This window comes from Euprymna scolopes, chromosome 8 (assembly GCF_053919585.1).
Source record: "Euprymna scolopes isolate OS-2025 chromosome 8, ASM5391958v1, whole genome shotgun sequence".
NCBI classification, from domain to species: domain Eukaryota; kingdom Metazoa; phylum Mollusca; class Cephalopoda; order Sepiida; family Sepiolidae; genus Euprymna; species Euprymna scolopes.
In genome coordinates this window covers 161,858,059-161,878,024 of record NC_136489.1, presented here as the reverse complement: position 1 = coordinate 161,878,024, position 19,966 = coordinate 161,858,059, and the positions used below count along the sequence as shown (strand labels likewise).

Genomic DNA, 19,966 nt, shown 5'->3' with positions numbered 1-19,966 from the left:
TATTTGTGGACTGTTATCCTCATCTTCATAGTAGCTGTTTCACAACATTTCGGCCAACTATTCCTCTGGCCTTCTTCAGGTGGTTAACCACAACAGGATAGAAATGCTGAGTCCCTTAACTGTATTCTCAGCAATTACTGCCTTCCATAGTTGTTGTTGTTTCACGTTCCAGACGAGTATTGTCTGAAGATAGCGGTTTCAATCCTACCCAAGTAGTCCAGAGGATTAGTTGGCCAAAACGTGGTGAGACAACAGCAACTATGGAAGGCAGTAATTACTGAGGATGCAGTTAAAAGACTCAGCATTCCTATCCTGTTGCAGTTAACCACCTGAAGAAGGCCAGAGGAATAGTTGGCCGAAAAGTGGTGAAGCAACAACTATGAAGATGAGGATAACAGTTTGCAAATAAATAAATAAATAAATAAATATACAAATTACTAATCTCAAAGGATTCCAATAAAAAAAAAATATTTAATGTTTTTGTTGGATTTAAAACATTTTAAAACTATATTTTTCAACTTGAAGAATACAGGGTGACCCAAAAACGGGTCCCAACTCTAATTAGGTTCCAGTTCTTAGTGTTTCGTCCGAATGAAATGAAAATTTGGTCATAACTAGTTTATTATATTCAAAACATTACATCAAAACACTAGGGTTTTGGCCTTTTTTTTCTCCGTTCTACAGCATATGTTCTAGATGGCCTCCATTTAGCTTTTTTTGGGGGGGGGGGGTCACCCTATATAATTGAAAATTTGGTGTTTATACTGACAGTTGTTTTCTGTTCTTGTTCAGAGGAATATAAATATTTCGATGGCAGTTCTCACACGCTGACCAGATTTAAGCTGGCGGATGTGGTGGAGTTACCACCATATCAAAAGCTGGATCTTGTTATTTCTATTGGTGACACTGGATGATATCAAATGTGTGTAACTCTCAGGTCAGTCTCATGACCTTTTTGAACATCCCCCCCATCCTCCAAAGAGGATGTTTGTTTCTGATAAAGGATTTTATTTGACAGTATCTCCAAATCCAAGTTGTTTTTACTTCACAAGACTTCTCCAAGGAAATTGAATAGACTTTATAGATAATTCATTAGAGCTTGCTTGTATGTACTCCTATAAATTTTTTTTATATTCATATTAAAAAACCCTTTTTTTTCTATTTATTTAAAAAGAAAATACAATGTTATATATGGGTCGTGGAATTGCATTCATCTGCAAAAGATCTAATTTGCATATTCTTTTAAACATTCATTTTAATTTATTTCTTATTAGTTTTTTCGGTTTTCTTATGAGATGATCATCTTTAGTTAACTATTACGTGTAATTATATTAATGCAGATATTCTACATGATTTATACTTGTGTAATACTTGCCTAAAAAGGTTATAGTAAACACAAACCTCTTTCTATATCTATAAAAGTGAAAATGTCTGTCTGTATACATTTCCCTACCAAATAACTCTGTCAATTTTCGGTCTACAGACTTGAGATTTGACATAAGGAGTATTGAAATTTGGGAAAATCTTTTTAATCGGTTTTCAGCCAGAAATTTAGCAGTAAAGGGGTCAAAGTTCAACGATTTGACCTTTGAAAACTCTATCAAAGTCCTCTGTCAATTTTGGGTCTAAACATTTAAAATTTTAAATGTAGGTTGCTTGGACCTGGATCAAACTTTACCATTTGATTTGAGCCCCCAAAAAATAAATGTTAAGGGGTCAACATTGGAGTCAAAGTTAAAAAAAATTGACCTGTGCTGTCTCTACCAAATGACTCAGCCAATTTCTGGTTTAAACATTTGAAATTTTACATAAAGGGTATTCAGAGATAAGGCAAGCTTTTTAATCGGTTTGGCTAATAAATTTGAGCTGCCAAAGATTTGACCTTTGCGGTATCTAGCAAACTACTTAGCCAATTTTGGGTCTAAACATTTGAAATTTATACATAACAGGTATTCAGGCATGTGGCAAGCATTTAAATCCGTTTTGAGGCGAAAATTTGGCTGCCAAAAGGTCAAAGTTGAAAGAATTGACCTTTGCTGATTCTACTAAATTCCTCCACCAATTTTGGGTCTAAAGACTTGAAATTTTAGATGTAGGTAACTTGGACATAGGTAAAACTTTGTATTTTGATTTGAGATAAAAATAATAAATGTTAAGGGGTCAAAATTGGGGTTAAAGTTTTTAAAAATTGACTATGAAATTACTCAGACAAATTTTGGTCTAAATATTTGAAATTTTACATAAAGTGTATTCACACATAGAGCAAGTTATGAACAGTATGTAGGGCGTGAGCAAAACCGGGTTGAACTGCTAGTATATATATATATATATTTGTATGTGTATATATTTGTTTAAAAAATTTTGCCTACCAAACTTCTTTGTCAGTTTTTGGTCTACAGACATGAAACTTCATATATAAGATATTCAAACCCATGCAAAACTTTATATTTGGGTTGTTTAGCTGGGGATAATTGATACAAAAGTAAAAATTAAGGAAATGAAATTTTGCCAGGTGAAGGTCAGATGACGGCATTACGAATATGCATGTGTAACGTAGTAGCTATTGGTTCATGTTTTAATTTTTAGCCTTGCAGCAAACGTCTTCATAGGTCAGGCATTAACGTCAAAGGAAAAAATAAATCATAAATTAAACATTTTGGTTTCGATTCTCAATTGGTGGTGCCCTAGTCATTTTTTTTTTTTTTTTTTTTAACTTTTTAAATCATTACTCTATATTGGGTCCAATATAATATTATGATATAAGTCTAACCTATCTGTTAAATTGTTTGTATGTATGTATGTTTATATGTTAGCCTAAAACTTTTAATAGAGGTGACGAATTTTCACGAGATCGGTATCATTTTCAAGCTTGACCCTTTGTGCAACAATATTTTGAAAAATTGGCTAAAAACATTCATTCCTTCACTCTCAACTGCGCACTTTTCTATAAGGAGGGGGTGACTTTTTTCGCCGATATTTTCGAAAGTCATCCCCTCTTTTCGATTGACTAGCCTTAATTTAAACCTTCGCCACTTCCAGTTTGGTGATAGACATCATGTTTTTTTTTTTTTCACATTCTTTTCCTCCTTCGCGGTACAGGTTTGAGCCTGCCTGCCTACTACCTTTTTTTTTTTTTCAACACACACCTCCAAACACCCGGGCAACACCGGACACCCAGGCTAGTATTATAATAAATACGAAATCTGCATTAATCAAAATATCATATGCGTATTTTACGACAGAGCAATGCCAAGCGGCCTGCTAGTTAAAAATAAAAAATAAATGTGTGGAAAAAAGGTTATTTCTATTCTCTATATCTATAAAAGTGAGAACGTGTGTGTGTGTGTGTGAGGACACTTCACAACCTATATACTCAACAAATTTTTGAAATTTGGTATATTTGGTATTAGATATGTGGAAAACTTTTTAATCGGTTTTCATCCATAAAAAAAGGGCCGCTAAAGGGCAAAAATTGAAAAATCGTTACGGGGTGGGGGTGGGATTTTTATCTTTTTCTCAATTGTTCAGATTACTGATGTTAAGAATACATATGTTTTAAAACACATTTTAAAGGGCCGTGTCAAGCTAGCCTGACTCACTGTCTTTAAGTTTTGGTTCTGGTTTCAGCTCAAGTGTATATTTTTTACTTTCAAGGAGTGACCTGTTTAGAAAAAAAACATAATATGACACATACATGTCTCAGTTTCTGTATTAGTCAATATATAATATTTATGTGTATTCTACCACCGGGCAACCTACTACTAGTAATATACAAAATTTAAAAAAAAAAAATATACGGAAATTGTAAGATTTTCTTAGCAAAAGAATGAACAAAAACTGACTTAAAATTAAAATCTTTTAGTTTTGGAAGCCTGTCTCTGCTCTATCGTTATTTTCATGGCAAGTACTCGTCTGAGCTCCAATCTATGGTACCCCCCCCTCCCGCCTGACTTTCATGAAAAACACTTGTCTAGCTGAAACCACTATCAATAATTCCCCCCACTCTTTATCTGTGCCTAAACCTAAACGTAGATTCCATGAACAAAGCTTCTTTCTTTAGAACTGCACGCCTGTGGAACTGATCCATTTTCCTACTTTCCAACTGACTACAATATGGTCATCTTCAAGTTCAACGTAAACAAGTTCTTGATGAGCTGTCCCTTTCAGTAATCCAGTTTACCCAATTCCTACTACTATCGATTACTACAACATTTTCCCATTGACTACTGTACACTCATTAACCCTTATCCTCGAGTGGCCTCCGGGCCTTGATAAATGGTGACCTCCCTTTATAATAATAATAATAATAATAATAATAATAAAATCATGTAATAAAATTCAGATTATCAAGCAAGTGAAAGTCTGTTATAAAATATAGTGTGAATTTCTCTGAAGCTATTTCAGTTTTGAAGCCTTTTTATTTAAATTTACCAAAATTCATTTGAATTCTTTGCAAACACAGCAAAAATATAACGAATCCTCAACAACACAAACTATGTTTTCACTTCATTATGAATCAATTTTAATAAATCAATTTTTATTGAAAACTAGCAGAACTACTCTACATCATCAGGAGTTCTAATTTTTATAAAGTACATAAATTTCCAAATTAAAAAAATCTATTCCTAATGAGGATGACTATAGACATGGAACAAAAAAGAAATGTTTGTTTTGAATTAGTCTGAATAATTTTTATTTTAATCACTTAAATTATTTTGAGTGGAATGGGTTTCTTCATTTTTTTCTAAACGACTTATTTTTCTACTCCAATTATATTTTATAAAAAAAAAAATAAGATTTTTAAATTTTTTTTTTTTTTTTTTTTTTTTACGATTATGCATTAAATTTTTTCTTCCAAGAAGCCGTCAAAAATAGAACCCATTATTGTAGAATTTGAATGGCTGATCAGTTTTTAAGTTAACTTTCCTGTAGATAATTTATTTTTGTATTTAGTGTCACATATATATATATATTAGGTTGGTGCAAAAATGTTGTTTTTTGACGTTCAACTGTATATATATATATATATATATGAAATAAAATGGAGGTGGAAGGACCTGGATACTCAACGTTTCGCCTGATTTATGCGGGCTTCTTCAAGAGGGATGGTCATTGACGAGAGAGTCGGAGGATTGGGGCTATATATAATGATGGGGGAGAGCAGCGTGTTTTCCTTATGTAAATTAGATGTCATATGTACATGTATATACATTTTATGAGAGAAAAACTAAATTAGAGTAAACTAGTGTAGTGGATTACGTCTAAAAGATAAAATATCGTAGATATTAAAAAAAAAAAAAAAAAATTGTGTTTGGAAATATAGCGGTGTTAGATTAAATAAATAAAACGCGAAACAAAAAAAACAAAAAAAAAATTCATAATTTCACTTAATTTTATTTTTATTTTACTTATTTACTGTATTTTATCATTATCTATTTTTAGACTCCATTTTATCACCTCCTATTATTTTTTAGACATCATCTTTTAACTTACTGCGCTATTTTATCCCAATTCAATTATTTCTAATTTAAAAAAAAGATTCTTTCGTAATCTCATGTCATTTTATTTATTTAATCTAACACCGCTATATTTCCAAACACAATTTTTTTTTTTTTTTCAATATCTACGATATTTTATCTTTTAGACGTAATCCACTACACTAGTTTACTCTAATTTAGTTTTTCTCTCATAAAATGTATATACATGTACATATGACATCTAATTTACATAAGGAAAACACGCTGCTCTCCCCCATCATTATATATAGCCCCAATCCTCCGAGGTTTGGCTTTGAAAAGATAATTTTATATATAAGATAATCAGTTATACATGCGATTGGGGATCGCTTGTGAATTTCATATTCCCATGGAACTTCCTCCTTTGGAGGAAGCCGGTTAAACCCGCATAGGGTTAGTGCTGTTTCCCAAAATTCTTAATAATTCAGTTGAGAATATAATTCACTTCGGAATATAATTATTTGATTCCCTCCCCCCCCCTTTTATTAAATTATTGCAGTTTTTTACGTTTTTGTTCTTTCTCTTTCTCTTTATTCAGGTGGACAAATTGCTTGAGCAATTGCAGCAGTATATCTCCTCTTATGATTTGGTCAGTTTACGAGAATACTGGGCTCGACTCAACACCCGCCTCTTCTCTCGGCTTGACCAGCGCTACATGGCTGGAGTCCGAAAGATGGAAGTGGGGCTGCTCAAGTTTTACGTGGTCTATGCAGCACAGAACAACAAGCACGACAAAGTTATGGAGTTTTTTGAGAAGATGACACCAGAGTTGCAAAGTCAATCGGAGTTCCGAGAATGGTTTAGTAAGTAGAATTTGTTTTGTTAAGGTTCTTAAGTTTGACATTTGATTAATCCAAACCTTTTATAACCTGGTTGAACTAATTTGTTCAGTCGTAAATAAATGAATATAACAGCATTAAAAAAAATTGAGAATTGATTCAAACACGCCTTGTACATATTAGTTCAGTATCTGAGTAGATGCTAGATTCCTCCAGATTGCAACTGTCCATAGCTTACATTCAGTATGGTGCCATCTGTCTCAGAGAGTGAAGGATTACGAGTCAGACACATTCACTTTTATAGATATACTAGCATTTCAGCTCGGCGTTGCCCGGGTGTTTGTAGGTGTATGTTGAGGGGGAGAGGGGAGCGGTTGATTTGTTTAACTTTGACCCCTACACATTTATTGCTTTGGGATCAAATCAAGTTATCCATGTCCAAGGAACCTATATCTAAAATTTCAAGTGTTTAAACCCAAAATTGTCAGAGGAATTTAGTTCTTAAAGGTCAAATCGTTGAACTTTGACCCCTTAACAGCCAAATTTCTGGTCGAAAACCGATCACAAAGGTTTTTCCAAATCTCAGTATCCTGTATATCAAATTTCGAGTCTGCAGACTGAAAATTGACACTTTTTCCATAGCTACCAACGTAATAGATGCACTGAGACTAAAGCTGCTTTCAGGACTGCCAGCAACCCTCGCCAATCTTTCATGAAAAACACCCGTCTAGCTGAAACCATTGTTAATAATTGTCCCCACTCTTTATTTGTGCCAAAACCAAAACGTAGATTCCATGAACAAAGCTTCTTTCTTAGAAGTGCACGCCAGTGGAACTCTCTTCCGTTTGCCTGTTTCCCACCTGACTACAACTTGGATATCTTCAAGTCCAACATAAACAAATTCCTTTTAGTAAGACACTTTATCAAATCTCCAATACTAACGATTACTACGATACTATCCCATTGATTACTGTATACGCAATAACCCTTATCCCAGAGTGGCTACCGGGCCTTGATAAGTGGTGACCTCCATGTAAAAAAAAAAAAAAAAAGACGCAGAATGGTCTCGAGTGTTTGTGTATGTCCACGAAAAGCTTTTTGCGTCGGGGGTTCTTGCGTCGGTTAGATTCCAGAAGAAGTTTTTGCATACTCCTTAGATCGTAATATCTCGGATCTGCAAACGGACATTGTCTCTATCTATTATTTTTTGATCAAATTAAACAAAATTCACACCGTGCTGTCATTTCGGGTGTTTGGCTTTTTCATATAAAGCGAAATTCTTCAAACTCAAACGACAGTTCGACAGCCTGCAGTATCCGCTCTTGCACTGCACCAAAATGAGATTAGTTCTCGATCAATGTAGGGGGGAAACCTTTTTATACCGAGAAAATTTCATTTTTAAGCAAATTGTGTCACATTTTGTTTTTGTGGGAAAACAAATAAATATCAACAGAAAGCGGCAAGTTCATTTTTGCTTCTGTGTGGCGACTCCTACAATTAAGTTAATTACCAACTCATTGAATGCACTATTCTCTTTGGCCTAATGGTTAGCGAGCAAGACTAATTACCCTACGTTTTCGAGTTTAATCCCACCTCTATCTCTATCTTTTTTTTTTTATTTCGTCCTTGTGTCAACTCATTGAATGTACTGTCCTCTTTAACCTAATGGTTAGCGTGGAAAACTAATTACCCACCTCTCTCTCTATTTTTATTTTAACCACGTGGAAGCCATTCTTAACATTGTTTTGTCCTTGTGCCAATATCCTCCACCCGGGTAACGCCGGGTACCCCACTATTTAATAAAGGAAACAAAAATGATGGAGCCTACTTTTACAATTACGACCTACTTTGTCTTTTTATTGTCTTGTTGGCCCGCACAGTGCCCACTTCAAATATGGTAGATGTTCCTGCCTCACTCTGTACATAGCAATATCATTCATTCATTGAATATTTCATTTACATTATATCATTATTGATACATGAATTTGATATTTTAGTATGGATTTAAATAGGTACTTTTATTATGCACAAAAAATTAGCACCAGAATAATTTAAAAACAAGACATATTCTCTTCCGACACCAGAATACATTTTTAATCACAATTAAATTTGGTAAATGCATTTTCTTTATACAAGAAAACAATTGTTAGAAACAGAAGTGCTAATCCTTTCTGTGGATGTGCTAGTGTCCATTTAAAAATCATAACTTGCTGCGTACACTTGTATAATTAATAACCATTTAATACCAAATCAACCACATATTGGATCAGTATTTGTTATATATATATATATTACTAACAGGCCGTCTGGCATTACCTGGTCATAAAATACTCTTTGATATGATGTTCTAATTTATGCAGATTTCATATGTATTATTATAGTGCCAATGTTACATTGATTATTATATTGTACCCAATATAGAAGTGATTTCACGAGTAAAAAAAAAAATGATTGGGTACCATCAGCTAGAATCAAGACCAAAATATTTAGTGCTTCAGCATCATTTGTTATCCTCTGGGCCACGTCCATGCACGTATAAAATTTTAAAAACTAATGTTTAACCTATAAATGTATATTTGCGCATGTATAGAAGAGCACTTTAAGGTAACTTACATTTGTCAAGTTTCAATTTTTTAATATATATATGTATGTATGTATATATGTATATATCATTCAAACACAGTAGTGTTTGAATATATGGTTAAGTGTTAGTTTTACTCATTTAGAACTGCTTTAAAGCTTCACTTATTTTGCGACCAAATTTCCAACAATTTTTACAGTTCATAGGTCACCTTCTCAGCTATATTTTGAAAAAAAAAAATTTGCAATTTTTATTCATTAAAACAAAAGTTATAATAAAATTACTGGTGTTCAAAAATCCTTAGAATTAGTAAGGAACATGAGAGACGGTTTCTTCTGATTGACTGTAGGTTACCATAGCAACTTTTTCAACATTGATGCTTTAGAGATGATTTCTTCTGATTGGATGTTGTTTACCATAGCAACTTTTTCATCGTCGACACCTTCATAAATCATATCGAGAATGTCGCTCACATGCCATCTTATTTGAGTTATATAGAGAGAGTTAACAAAAGTGATGCTCTTTGCTGTGCTAGGGCTGATAATATTTTGCTTACAATGTCACCTGTTAATTCTGTTTCTCTCTTTTGTCCCTTCTTTCTGTTTATTTACTTCATTATGTCTTTTACTTGATTTTTTTAGTCAATTTAAGAAATTGCTAATTTTTTATGGATTGTTGAATATTAAGAATTGAATTGAATTTTTAAAAAAATTCTTAATGCTGTAATATTTTAAGTTATAAATTTATTATAGTTTTTACTAGAATATCTTGTCATTTTATTTTCCAGTTTTAAAAACTTGTCCTATTACTTTTCTAAGTTTAATCTTAACCATATTACTTTTCATGCTCATATTTTTCTATGTAATTCATAATTTTTTCCAGAATTTGGTTAGAAATATTTTCTTTTTTGTGTTCAATATAATACGCATTGTCAACAATCCATAAAAAAATTACCAACTTCTTAAATTGACTGAAAAAATCAAATAAGACATAATTAATTAAATAAACAGAAAAGGAACAAAAAAAGAGAGAAACAGAATTAACGGGCGATATTTAAGCGAAATATTATCAACCCTAGCACAGCAAAGAGCATCGCTTTTGTTAATTCTCTCTATATAACCTAAATAAGATGGCATGCGAGCAACATTCCCACAACTTGTCTTTTTCTTTTCCAGTTTAATCTTAACCATATTACTTTTCATGCTCGCATTTTCCCATGTAATATATGTATGTATAGATCAAATATTTGGAAATTTCAAAATGTTTTTTTAAAAAATACTTTAAATTCATTCCAAGTTACAACTTCTGATACTTTCAATCAAACATATAAAAATATTTATGAAAATCTCTTGGCATATCATAACAAACACCTGCCCCCTCCCCTCTCTCACTCTCTCTTTCACCACTTGCTTTCTTTCCTCTTCTCTCTTCTCTTTCCTCCCCTCTCTCTTCCTCCTCCTCTCTCTCTTCCTTCTCTTTCCTCCTCCCTTTCTCCCTTCACGATTCCATCTCCTTTCCTTCTCTCTTCCTCTTCTCCTTTCCCTGTTCACTCTTTTTCTTCCCCTCCTCTCTTTTCTTCTCTCTCTCTTCACCTCTCTCTTCCCTTCTCCTCTCTCTTTCCTCCCCCTCTCTCTCTTCACTCCTCTCTCTTTCCTCCCCCTCTCTCTCTTCACTCCTCTCTCTATTTCCTCTCTGTTCATCTCTTTCTCCTTGTTCCTCTTTCTCTCTTTTCACCACTCTATTTCAACTAATCTATTTCTCTCTTTCTTCCCCTCTTTTCTTTCTTCTTCTCTTCTCTCTTTCTTACGCTCTTCTCTCTTCCTTACCCTCCCTCGCTTTGTTTCTTTCTCTCTGTTCCTCCTCCTCCTCCTTTTCTCTCTTTTCACCACTCTCTTTCAGCTCATCTGTTTCTATTTCTCTCTTTCTTCTCTTCTTTCTTTCTCTTTTCTCCCCATCTCCCTTCCCCTTCATAACACTTTTCAAAACAATCTCATTGTCTTCATTATTCCAACTTATTTCAATTTCCATCATTTGTTAGACATCAGTCACAGCTGGCATCTCTTAACCTGAATCTGACTTTGATCTATGCACTCATATTGTTCCTCCATATCTTTATCTCTCATATCTCATTTCATTTCTAACATGTGACTGGCATAATCACAATTCACACAAACTGTGCAATTGCCAAATTCAAATCGATTTTCATTATCATATTCGCTTTAATGTCTGTTTTACATGCTGGCACTGACTTCTAAACTAACATATCTTTGGCCAGGTCTTTATTTATCCCTTTTTCTTTCATCTATTTTTTTATCACTTCTTTCTATGTTTTCCTTCTGTACAAAAAGAGTTGTTTGAAGGCTATATCAATGCGGTTCATAGGAAACACCATGGACACGAGTTAGCATGTAAAAAAAATGACAATATTAGAAGGAATTAACAATAATTTTTAATTACGTTTATTTGCCAACATAATGTGTCCTATAAAATGGTAGGTATTGATGTCTCGAATTTTCCAGTGAAGAAAAAGTTTTTAATCGAGTATATTGTTTTTTTTCCAAGTTTGTTTCTATTTAACCCATAGTTGAGACCCTAACAGGTACTACCACTCCAGGTCAAAGTGGACCTGAGAGCAATGGCAATTAAGGGGTGGCTCCACACTCCCCAAGCTGCGGCCTCACCATCGGACATAGTTTAAGGCCATATCTAGGACCGAAAAATATGTGGGTAAAAAAAGATTTTCAGAATAATTTTAATACTTTTCCTGTAACAAAAGTATGTCTGTTTCTCACATTTTCTTCTCCTCATCCATCAAACATCAAGTCAAACAAATAACACTAAAATAATAATAATGAGAAGAATGTTATAGTTTGCTTGAAGCATTGTGTATAGTGTAAAAGAAGTTGTATTGAAGGCTATATCAATGTGGTTCATAGGAAACACCGTGGACACGAGTTTGTATATATATATATAAAAAAATGACGATATTAGAAGGAATTTTCAATAATTTTAAATTACGTTTATTTGCCAACATAATGTGTCCTACAAGATGGTAGCTGTTGATGAGATTAATGTACTATACTGGATTCGGCATTAAATAACCCGAAATTTCATGGAAAGTGTTCGACTGAGCTTCAATCTATGGTCCCCCCTCGCCAAACTTTCACAAGAAACACTCGTCTAGCTGTAAAAACTATCAATAATTCCCCCCACTCTTTATCTGTGCCTAAGCCTAAACGTAGATTCCATGAACAAAGCTTCTTTCTTAGAACTGCACGCCTGTGGAATTGCCTTCCGTTTTCCTGCTTTCCGGCTGACTACAATATTGTTGTGTTCAAGTCTAACGTAAATAAGTTCTTGATGAGCCGTTCCATATAAGTTATCAAATTTACCAAATTTTCATTACTAATGATTACTATATTGTCCAATTTCTACTGTACACTCTTTAACCCTTATCCTTGAGTGGCCTCTTGGCCTTGATAATGTGGTGATGCCTATGTAAAAAAAAAAATATGCCATAAAACAAAATAACCAAACCAAAACTTCTGTTTGATCAGCAGCCTTTAACATTTCTGCGACAATGTCTGACAATTCTTTAGTGTTACTCTTCTTAATTTAACTCACACAGCTTCCCATCTAATTTCTTTCTCAATTCTCACAGCCCTTTCCGATATACTGCTTCCGTAACTTCTAGATTTTCTCAGCTCCGGGGCAACTCAATATCTAACAATCTCCCTTAAAGTCATTTTCAGGCATGCCTTTTGTCCTGTTCATTTATTACCATCATTCTGTTGTCATTTCGAATGCACTTCTCTCTAACAAAGATCACGTTTGACTGATGTTGTATCCTCAACTGCTAAGAACACACCTGAGGCATAGGTATTTTACTCTAATTTTGTATCAAAATGAACAGATTGCAATATTAAGCAAACTATTTATTATTATTTATTTTTTTTTTTTTTTTTGTTATCTACGTAATTTACAGAAATTAGAAGTGGGTAGCTCTGTTAAAAATTAAGATGATGAGCTTTCAGTTACTATGTAATGTCAGTTTTATAAAATCTATACTATTATATAAAAGTCACTTTGTGTGTGTGTGAGTTCTTTCCTCATAGGTTCCAAAACGGCTGAGCTTATCTTACACAAATTTCACACAAAGCTCATTTATTTTTGGCAGTGTTCTTGGATATGTTTTGTACAGAAATTAATACATTAAGTATTGAAAAATCCAATCTTAAAAATAGTCTTTCTTCCCTTATAGATAAAAAAGAATTTTTACGGGGGAATATTTTACGTTACACTGGTAGCTGGTGTAACATAAAATATTCCCCTGTAAAAATTCTTCTTTTTTATCCATAAGATAAGAAAGACTATTAAGATCGTCAAGCCCAAATATCAGCTGACATGATATTGTAAACAAACACAGACGGAATTTGATGAATGACATTCATTATTTTTTAAATGTTTTTGCAAATTAGTCCACTGGGCAAATTATTCCTTGTAATACATAATATTAAGTAGAGGATTGATTCTATAATAATACTTACGCAATTTGCATAAATTAAAATATCATGTTTAAGCGTATTGTATGACCAGGCAATGCCAGGCATCCAGCTAGTCACACATAGATTGCAATTAACAGTTGAAAAAAAAACATGATTTCTTATTTTTCATTGAACTAGAATGTGTACTCTGTGCTGATAAGGTAAAAAAAACAAAACATTCCTTTCATTAATTAATACTAGATGGGTGCCCGGCGTTGCCCGGGTGTTTGGAGGTGTGTGTTGAGCAAAAAAAAAACAACAAAAAGTGGTATTAGGCAAAGAGGCTTGAACCTGTACCGTGAAGGAGGAAAAGAATGAGAAAAAAAAAAAAAAAGTGATGTCTTTGCTGTTGCGTCCATCACCAAGCCAGAAGTGGCAAAGGTTTAAATTAAGGCTAGTCAATTGAAAATGGAGATGGCTTTCAAAAATATTGTGGAAAAAAAAAAAGCGACCCTCTCCTTGTAGAAAAGTTCCCAGTTGAGTGAAAGAATTAATGCTTTTAGCTAATTTTATGATATTTGTCGTCCAAAAGGTCAAGCTTCAAAACAGTACCGATCTCATGAAAATCTGTCGCCTCTATTGAAAGTTTTAGGCAGACATACATACATATAAACAGACAGGTGAGATTTTCATTAGTACTAGCGAGGGGTACCCGGCGTTGCCCGGGTGTTTGGAGGTGTGTGTGAAAACTCCGGGGTGGGGGTAAAATAAAAAAAAAAAATGTTTTGGTAGGTAAGTATGAGGATTGAACCCGAACCGTTGAGGCAAAGTTGTAAATTAAAGTGTGAAAAAAAAAGTGCAACGTTAACCATTGCCCCACCGCGAGATGCTAACGGAAACACGTTTGAATTTATTTAATTACTTGGATTTGGCAGGTGCCGTCTTAATTTGCATGTATTTTTTGGTCGTCCACACTGAGAATTGAACCATCAGGAGAATATCACATTTTACAATTGATTTTTCCAAGTACTCTAACCACTGCGTGACGGGTCCTTGCGGACACACTCAAGATGAGAACAGTAGTCCGATGAATCCAAATAATATGAATAACCAATCTTCATTTCAAAAATCCAGAAGCGTCATTTAATTGTGTGAAAGTTTATAATGAGTGTTGAATCAAGAAGTGTCCAGTCAGACATATTTAAAATGAATTTAGCGAGTCTAGCTTATTTAAAGTTAAACAAATGATCATGTTGTAATATATGAGAATAGTGCATTTAGAGAATTATTATTGTTTTATATCTCTTTTATGTTCATCAAGCCTTTTCTTTAGTTACTGTTGAATTTCACCAATATGTATTTGATTATAATTATTGCATGACACAGTTTATATTCTTGTTTTAGATTTTGGTATTTTAGAAAAATGTTTTGTTGTTTTTAATGTTTGTTTTATGGTTTGTGATATAGTTTGTGCTTTAGGGAATTCCTAGCTTATTTAGTGTTATGAATTATTGTATTATTGAAATGGGGAGATAAAAGAAGACTATTTCTAGCAGAAGTATTTACTGACTGTGACTTTTAAATGTGTACAATCATGAATCTATATGATCCAAACGTTACAATGCATATTTCACATTAAATTCAAAAGCCTTACATTTTTTTTTCCAGAAGCAATAAACAAAAATCTTTTATGTTTTTTTTTTTTCTGTATTGCTTCTAAAAAATAATTAGCCAGCTTTTTCCTTGACCTGCACCACGTCCTCCACTGTCTACCGATATGCTTGCACTACCCAGGCTGAAAAGTAGGGAGGATGACGTCTCGAATCCATTCTTCTTTGAACCTTCAATTTCAAGAAAACTTATTGTTAATCAATACTCTTAACCTTTAAGCCATGTACCCGATGGAATAATCTTTTATTTGATAAAAGTTTCATTCCAAAACATTCAAATAATATAAAAAAAAAATTTTTGTACAGATCATAGAAATGATAAAATATTTTTGTATTTTTTTAATCAGTTTATCTACTTTTCTAAATATTAATTTGTCTGTATGTCCATTGTCACAAAAGAATCATCATCGCAAACATGAATTAATGAGAAATGAATTACCTCCCTCTATAGTCGCTCTTTATCAGTTGAAACTCATTAAAACCATTTCTTTTCCAAAAAAAAAACAAAAAAAAAACGTGGCTGTCTGTTTACAGTTTCAAGTTGGTTATTTTTTGTTAAAAAAAAAAGTCATGTTGAGAGGAGACTGTAAGTTTTTTTTATTATATTTTTTTTTAAATTTAAAAAAAAATATGCAAGTGAATTAACATCTGTTCCTTTATAATTTATTTAAAACATATTCAGGAAAAAAAAAAAAAAAGCGAAACATGTTGAATTTTCATTGAAAACAAATCCAAATTTTTAAAATCAATTCTTTTTAGCTTTTAAAAGGTTAAAAAAGATTTTTCTAAAAAGTTGTTTTAAATTTGTTGTTATTTGTTTTATTTTATTTTTTATTCATTTTTTTTTTTTTATGTTTTAAAAAATTAGCAACTACTGTGGAATTTCCACGGGTTCTGCATGTTTTTATTAATTAATCTCTGATTTGTTTTCAGTTTTTCCATTTGTCCGCAATCCTGAGGATCATCCAACTTTTTCCATGCATTTTACGCGCCATTGGCAGGAGACATACTTCCTGTCTTTGCACAACTTCCTCAGCACAGTCCTTCAGGTGATCCATATCCTTTAACGAACACAAGTCATAACAAATAAGTTCTTTATTTTTTTTTTTTAAATACAAAAACAAAGTTAACACTTTATAAGATTTTTTTTTTTTAATACAAAAACAAAGTTAACACTTTAGAAGATTTTTTTTTTTTTTTTTTTTAATACAAAAACAAAGTTAACACTTTATAAGATTTTTTTTTTCACATACAAAGAGATGTTCGATATTATATGAAAGATATTACTAACAGCATTAGAAACACTGAACAGAGAGACATTGACTCGTACTTAACAGGGACGACCAGCAAAATAGGTTCAAGGTCACCTGATGAAGTCTCTTGACTGAAACAGTTGGCTATTTGTAGCGACCAAATGTAATTTTTTACCTTCTAATAAATAATAATATATATAGATATATTAGGTTGGTGCAAAAATAATGTTATTTTATTTATTTTTTTTTTTTCAGAGATATATATATATATATATATATATAGAAAAAACATTATTTTTACACTAACCTAATATATATATATATATATATATATATATATACAGGGTGTCCAAAAAGTCACTGAAGGGTTCGAACTTAAATCAATTCTTTATTTTTGATAATATCTTTCTGTAATTTTAACACAATCTGGCTAAGACATTGGGAAATTTAATTTAAAAAAATGCAAAGTTCAAACAATCTTTATTTATAAAAAAAAATGTCTTTTAAATTTTGCCCATTTTCAGCTTTGCATATTTGTGCTCTTTCCAAAACATTATTCATGACAGATTGCAGAATCTCTGGATTATGATCTAACTCCCTTAAATAAATTAATTGCACTTCAAAATTTGCTATCCAAGTGATTAAAGTGATCAGCCATAGCCGAAGGCGATCTAAATGCATCCCTTTTTTCATTATCTACTACATCGAAATGTAGAAGAATCCCCCATTTATTTATTTTTTTATTACATTTTCACCCCAAACAAGGCACAGTGCCACTTTGAAGTAGGGGGCTACTATCAGGTATATAAGTTGCAGGGATACTATGTAGGGAGTTGAGAAGTGAGATGTCTGTTCACATTACACTTGAACTTCTGCATGTCAGTACAGTTGGCAAAGCAGTATCCCGGAAGGGAGTTTCAGAGTCTAGCAGTTCTCTAGAAGAAAATATTAGAATAGAAGGCCTTCTCACATCTAGGGATTTCTACTGTATACGGATGGGATTTTGCTGTTTGTCGGGGGTATTTACGTCGATGGGGGTTATAAGGGCTTGTAGTTCATCAGAGCATCCGCCATTAAAATACTTGTAAAACAGGCAGAGAGAATTTACAAAAAGCTATTTTTTTTTTTTAATGACGCATTCTAAAATTTTCAGAAACATGTAAAAAAAAAAAAAAAAGTTAAAAAAGAAGCAACTTATTTTACGTATGTTATTTCCTTAATTAAATTTCTTACCTCGTCCAGCTTTGTTATGTTTTGAGGAGGATACCATACAAAAGAAAAAAATTGTGCAAGAAAATGAAATGTTAAAAATGAAGGTAAGTTTGTTTTGTCAATTTTTTATGATGTTAACATATTCCTAGTAAAGAATATGGTTAACAAAAAATGTTAACAAAAAAAAAAAAAAAAGAAAAACAATATATAAAGTTGTAGCTTCTGTCTGTCTGTTCACAAACTCCTCTTAGAATTTTGGAGTTAGAGTTTTTTTTGTTTTTTTTACTCACGTTCACTCGTAAGGGGCAACTATTTAAGACTATTCCTAGGAAAGATTAACAAGATGTTGGTTTACGTTACATTTAAACTTTTACATATCAGTACAGTCAGGAATCAAATAGCAGGAAGGATATTCCAAAGTCTAGCTGTTCGAGGGAAGAAACTATTAGAGTAGAAAGCTTTCTGGCATTTAGGAACCTCAACAGTGAAGGGGTGAGATTTTGTTGCTAAGCAGGTTTGTCGAGGATATGTATGTCGAGGGGCACAAGTGCAACGAGTTCAGAGCACATTCCATTAAAATATTTGTAAAACAGACACAGAAATGCAACATTGCAGCGATGGGACAGGGGTTGGAGCTTAGTTGACAAAGTGAGATGTATTAGAATAAAGACTCTTTCTGGATGCTATCCAAAAGGGAGAGACTAGTGGTAGATGCACCAGCCCAGATGTACCAACAATACTCCATGCATGGGTGAATGGTGGCCTTGTAGAGGTACAGGATACTCTCAGGTGTGAGTACTCTTCTAGCTCAATAGAGGGAACCCACCTTCCTTGCAGCAGCCTTCGTAATGTCTTAAATGTATTTGTTTCAGTTCATATCGCCCGTGAATGTTCGGCCAAGGAGTTTGAAGGAAGAATTCTCAAGAAGTGAGTTATTTGTCATGGATATCGGTGGTTGGGGAGGCGTTTTGTAATTGTTAAAGGAGAGCAGCTTAGTCTTACTAGCATTAAATGTTACCATCCATTTGTGGCCCCATTCCACTATGGTCTGGAGGTAATTTTCTAACGATTCTGCCATTGTCTTAGATCTGTGTACTCCGCTCTTCCCTTGTGCATATTATAGAGCATTGTATCATCAGCAAATATATCTGTCTTGGACACACTATTATCAGGGAAGTCGTTAATAAATATCAGGAATAATAGTTGTCCAAGGATCGACCCTTGAGGCACTCTCACATTAATGTTATGCTGCTTTGATGTACACCTATCAATGACAACCTGGATGGTTCTATTATCTTAGAAGGATCTAATTATATTTAGTATACATCCAGTTATACTATATGATTTTATTTTCATTAGCAGCTCATCATGCCAGACTTTGTCAAAAGCCTTGAAAGTGCTATAGCCCTGGCTTCACCAACCTTATCCTCTGCATAGTATATGCATTCAGAGATGACTGTTTAAATATCTGTCGTAGAACGACATTGCCTAAATCCGTACTGTTTGCCAGAGAGAAGATTAGCTTTAGTGAGCTGGTTTACTAGTGCTTAATTAATTAGCGTCTCAAAAGTTTTTGCAAAGAGGAGGAGACTGAGAGGGTCAGTCCTTTCATCAGAATTCTTGTACCATGGTACCACAGCAGAGGCCACTTTCCAACTATTAGGGAAGCAAGATTCTGTATGGCATTTATTGTAGAGCTTGGAAGGTACGGGGGCTAGCTCATCTGAGCATTTCTTAAATAGTATAGCAGGGATAGAATCAGGCCCACGTGCCTCGGAGATTCCCATAAACATATATTCTGAAACTATATTGCTTTAAGTCAAACTTATTGTTGAGCTCCTAATTTAATTGGTCAAATTTTGACAATTTAACCCATTGTTTCTAATTCTCTCAAGGTGTTGTTAATCGCCAATGTACAATCTCATTAACTCTTATTCTCGAATGGATTTTGAGCCTTGATAAGCAATAACACTTAGTATGAAAGAAATAGAGGCTCCTGAGTCAAATAAAATCAATCCTTGATATGACATACAACTAAAAAGTACTATACATGAACGTTATGAATAATGACAGGATAACCTCGCCCCTACCCCACCCTGTCTAAATGAAATGCCATCTATTGAATTAGTGATAAAATTCACAAAATTCTTGGAATCCAATTACTTAGCATTCTATGCCTGAATTGCTAGCATTTCACTCATCAATGTCCAACAAGTTTTGTTTTGACGTTTCTGAATTTTTTGATGATGATTGGTTATTCATATTATTTGGATTCTTTGGACTACTGTTCTCATCTTGAGTGTGATTTTCACAACATTTTGGTCAATGTAACCTACGACCTTCTTCAGGTGTATCTTGTCAAACTCGGGAATTTGGACAGAATTTCTAACGGAACCCTTTACTTCACGGGGGTAGCGTGCTCTTGTTCCGTCAGCCATGACTGGATAGAGATCTTAAGTAATTCACAATTG

General features: G+C 33.3%; 1 protein-coding gene across 1 annotated transcript in view; it reads left to right on the top strand.

Annotated features, from left to right (window-relative positions):
• LOC145283970 (WD repeat-containing protein 91-like) overlaps positions 1–19,966 on the top strand; it is a 222,075-nt gene that overhangs the window by 91,503 nt on the left and 110,606 nt on the right. The window contains exons 2-4 of the mRNA XM_080133067.1: positions 6,055–6,319; positions 15,964–16,086; positions 17,517–17,599. Coding sequence (XP_079989193.1) covers positions 6,055–6,319; positions 15,964–16,086; positions 17,517–17,599 — 471 coding nt within the window. The remainder of the gene's footprint in view (positions 1–6,054; positions 6,320–15,963; positions 16,087–17,516; positions 17,600–19,966) is intronic.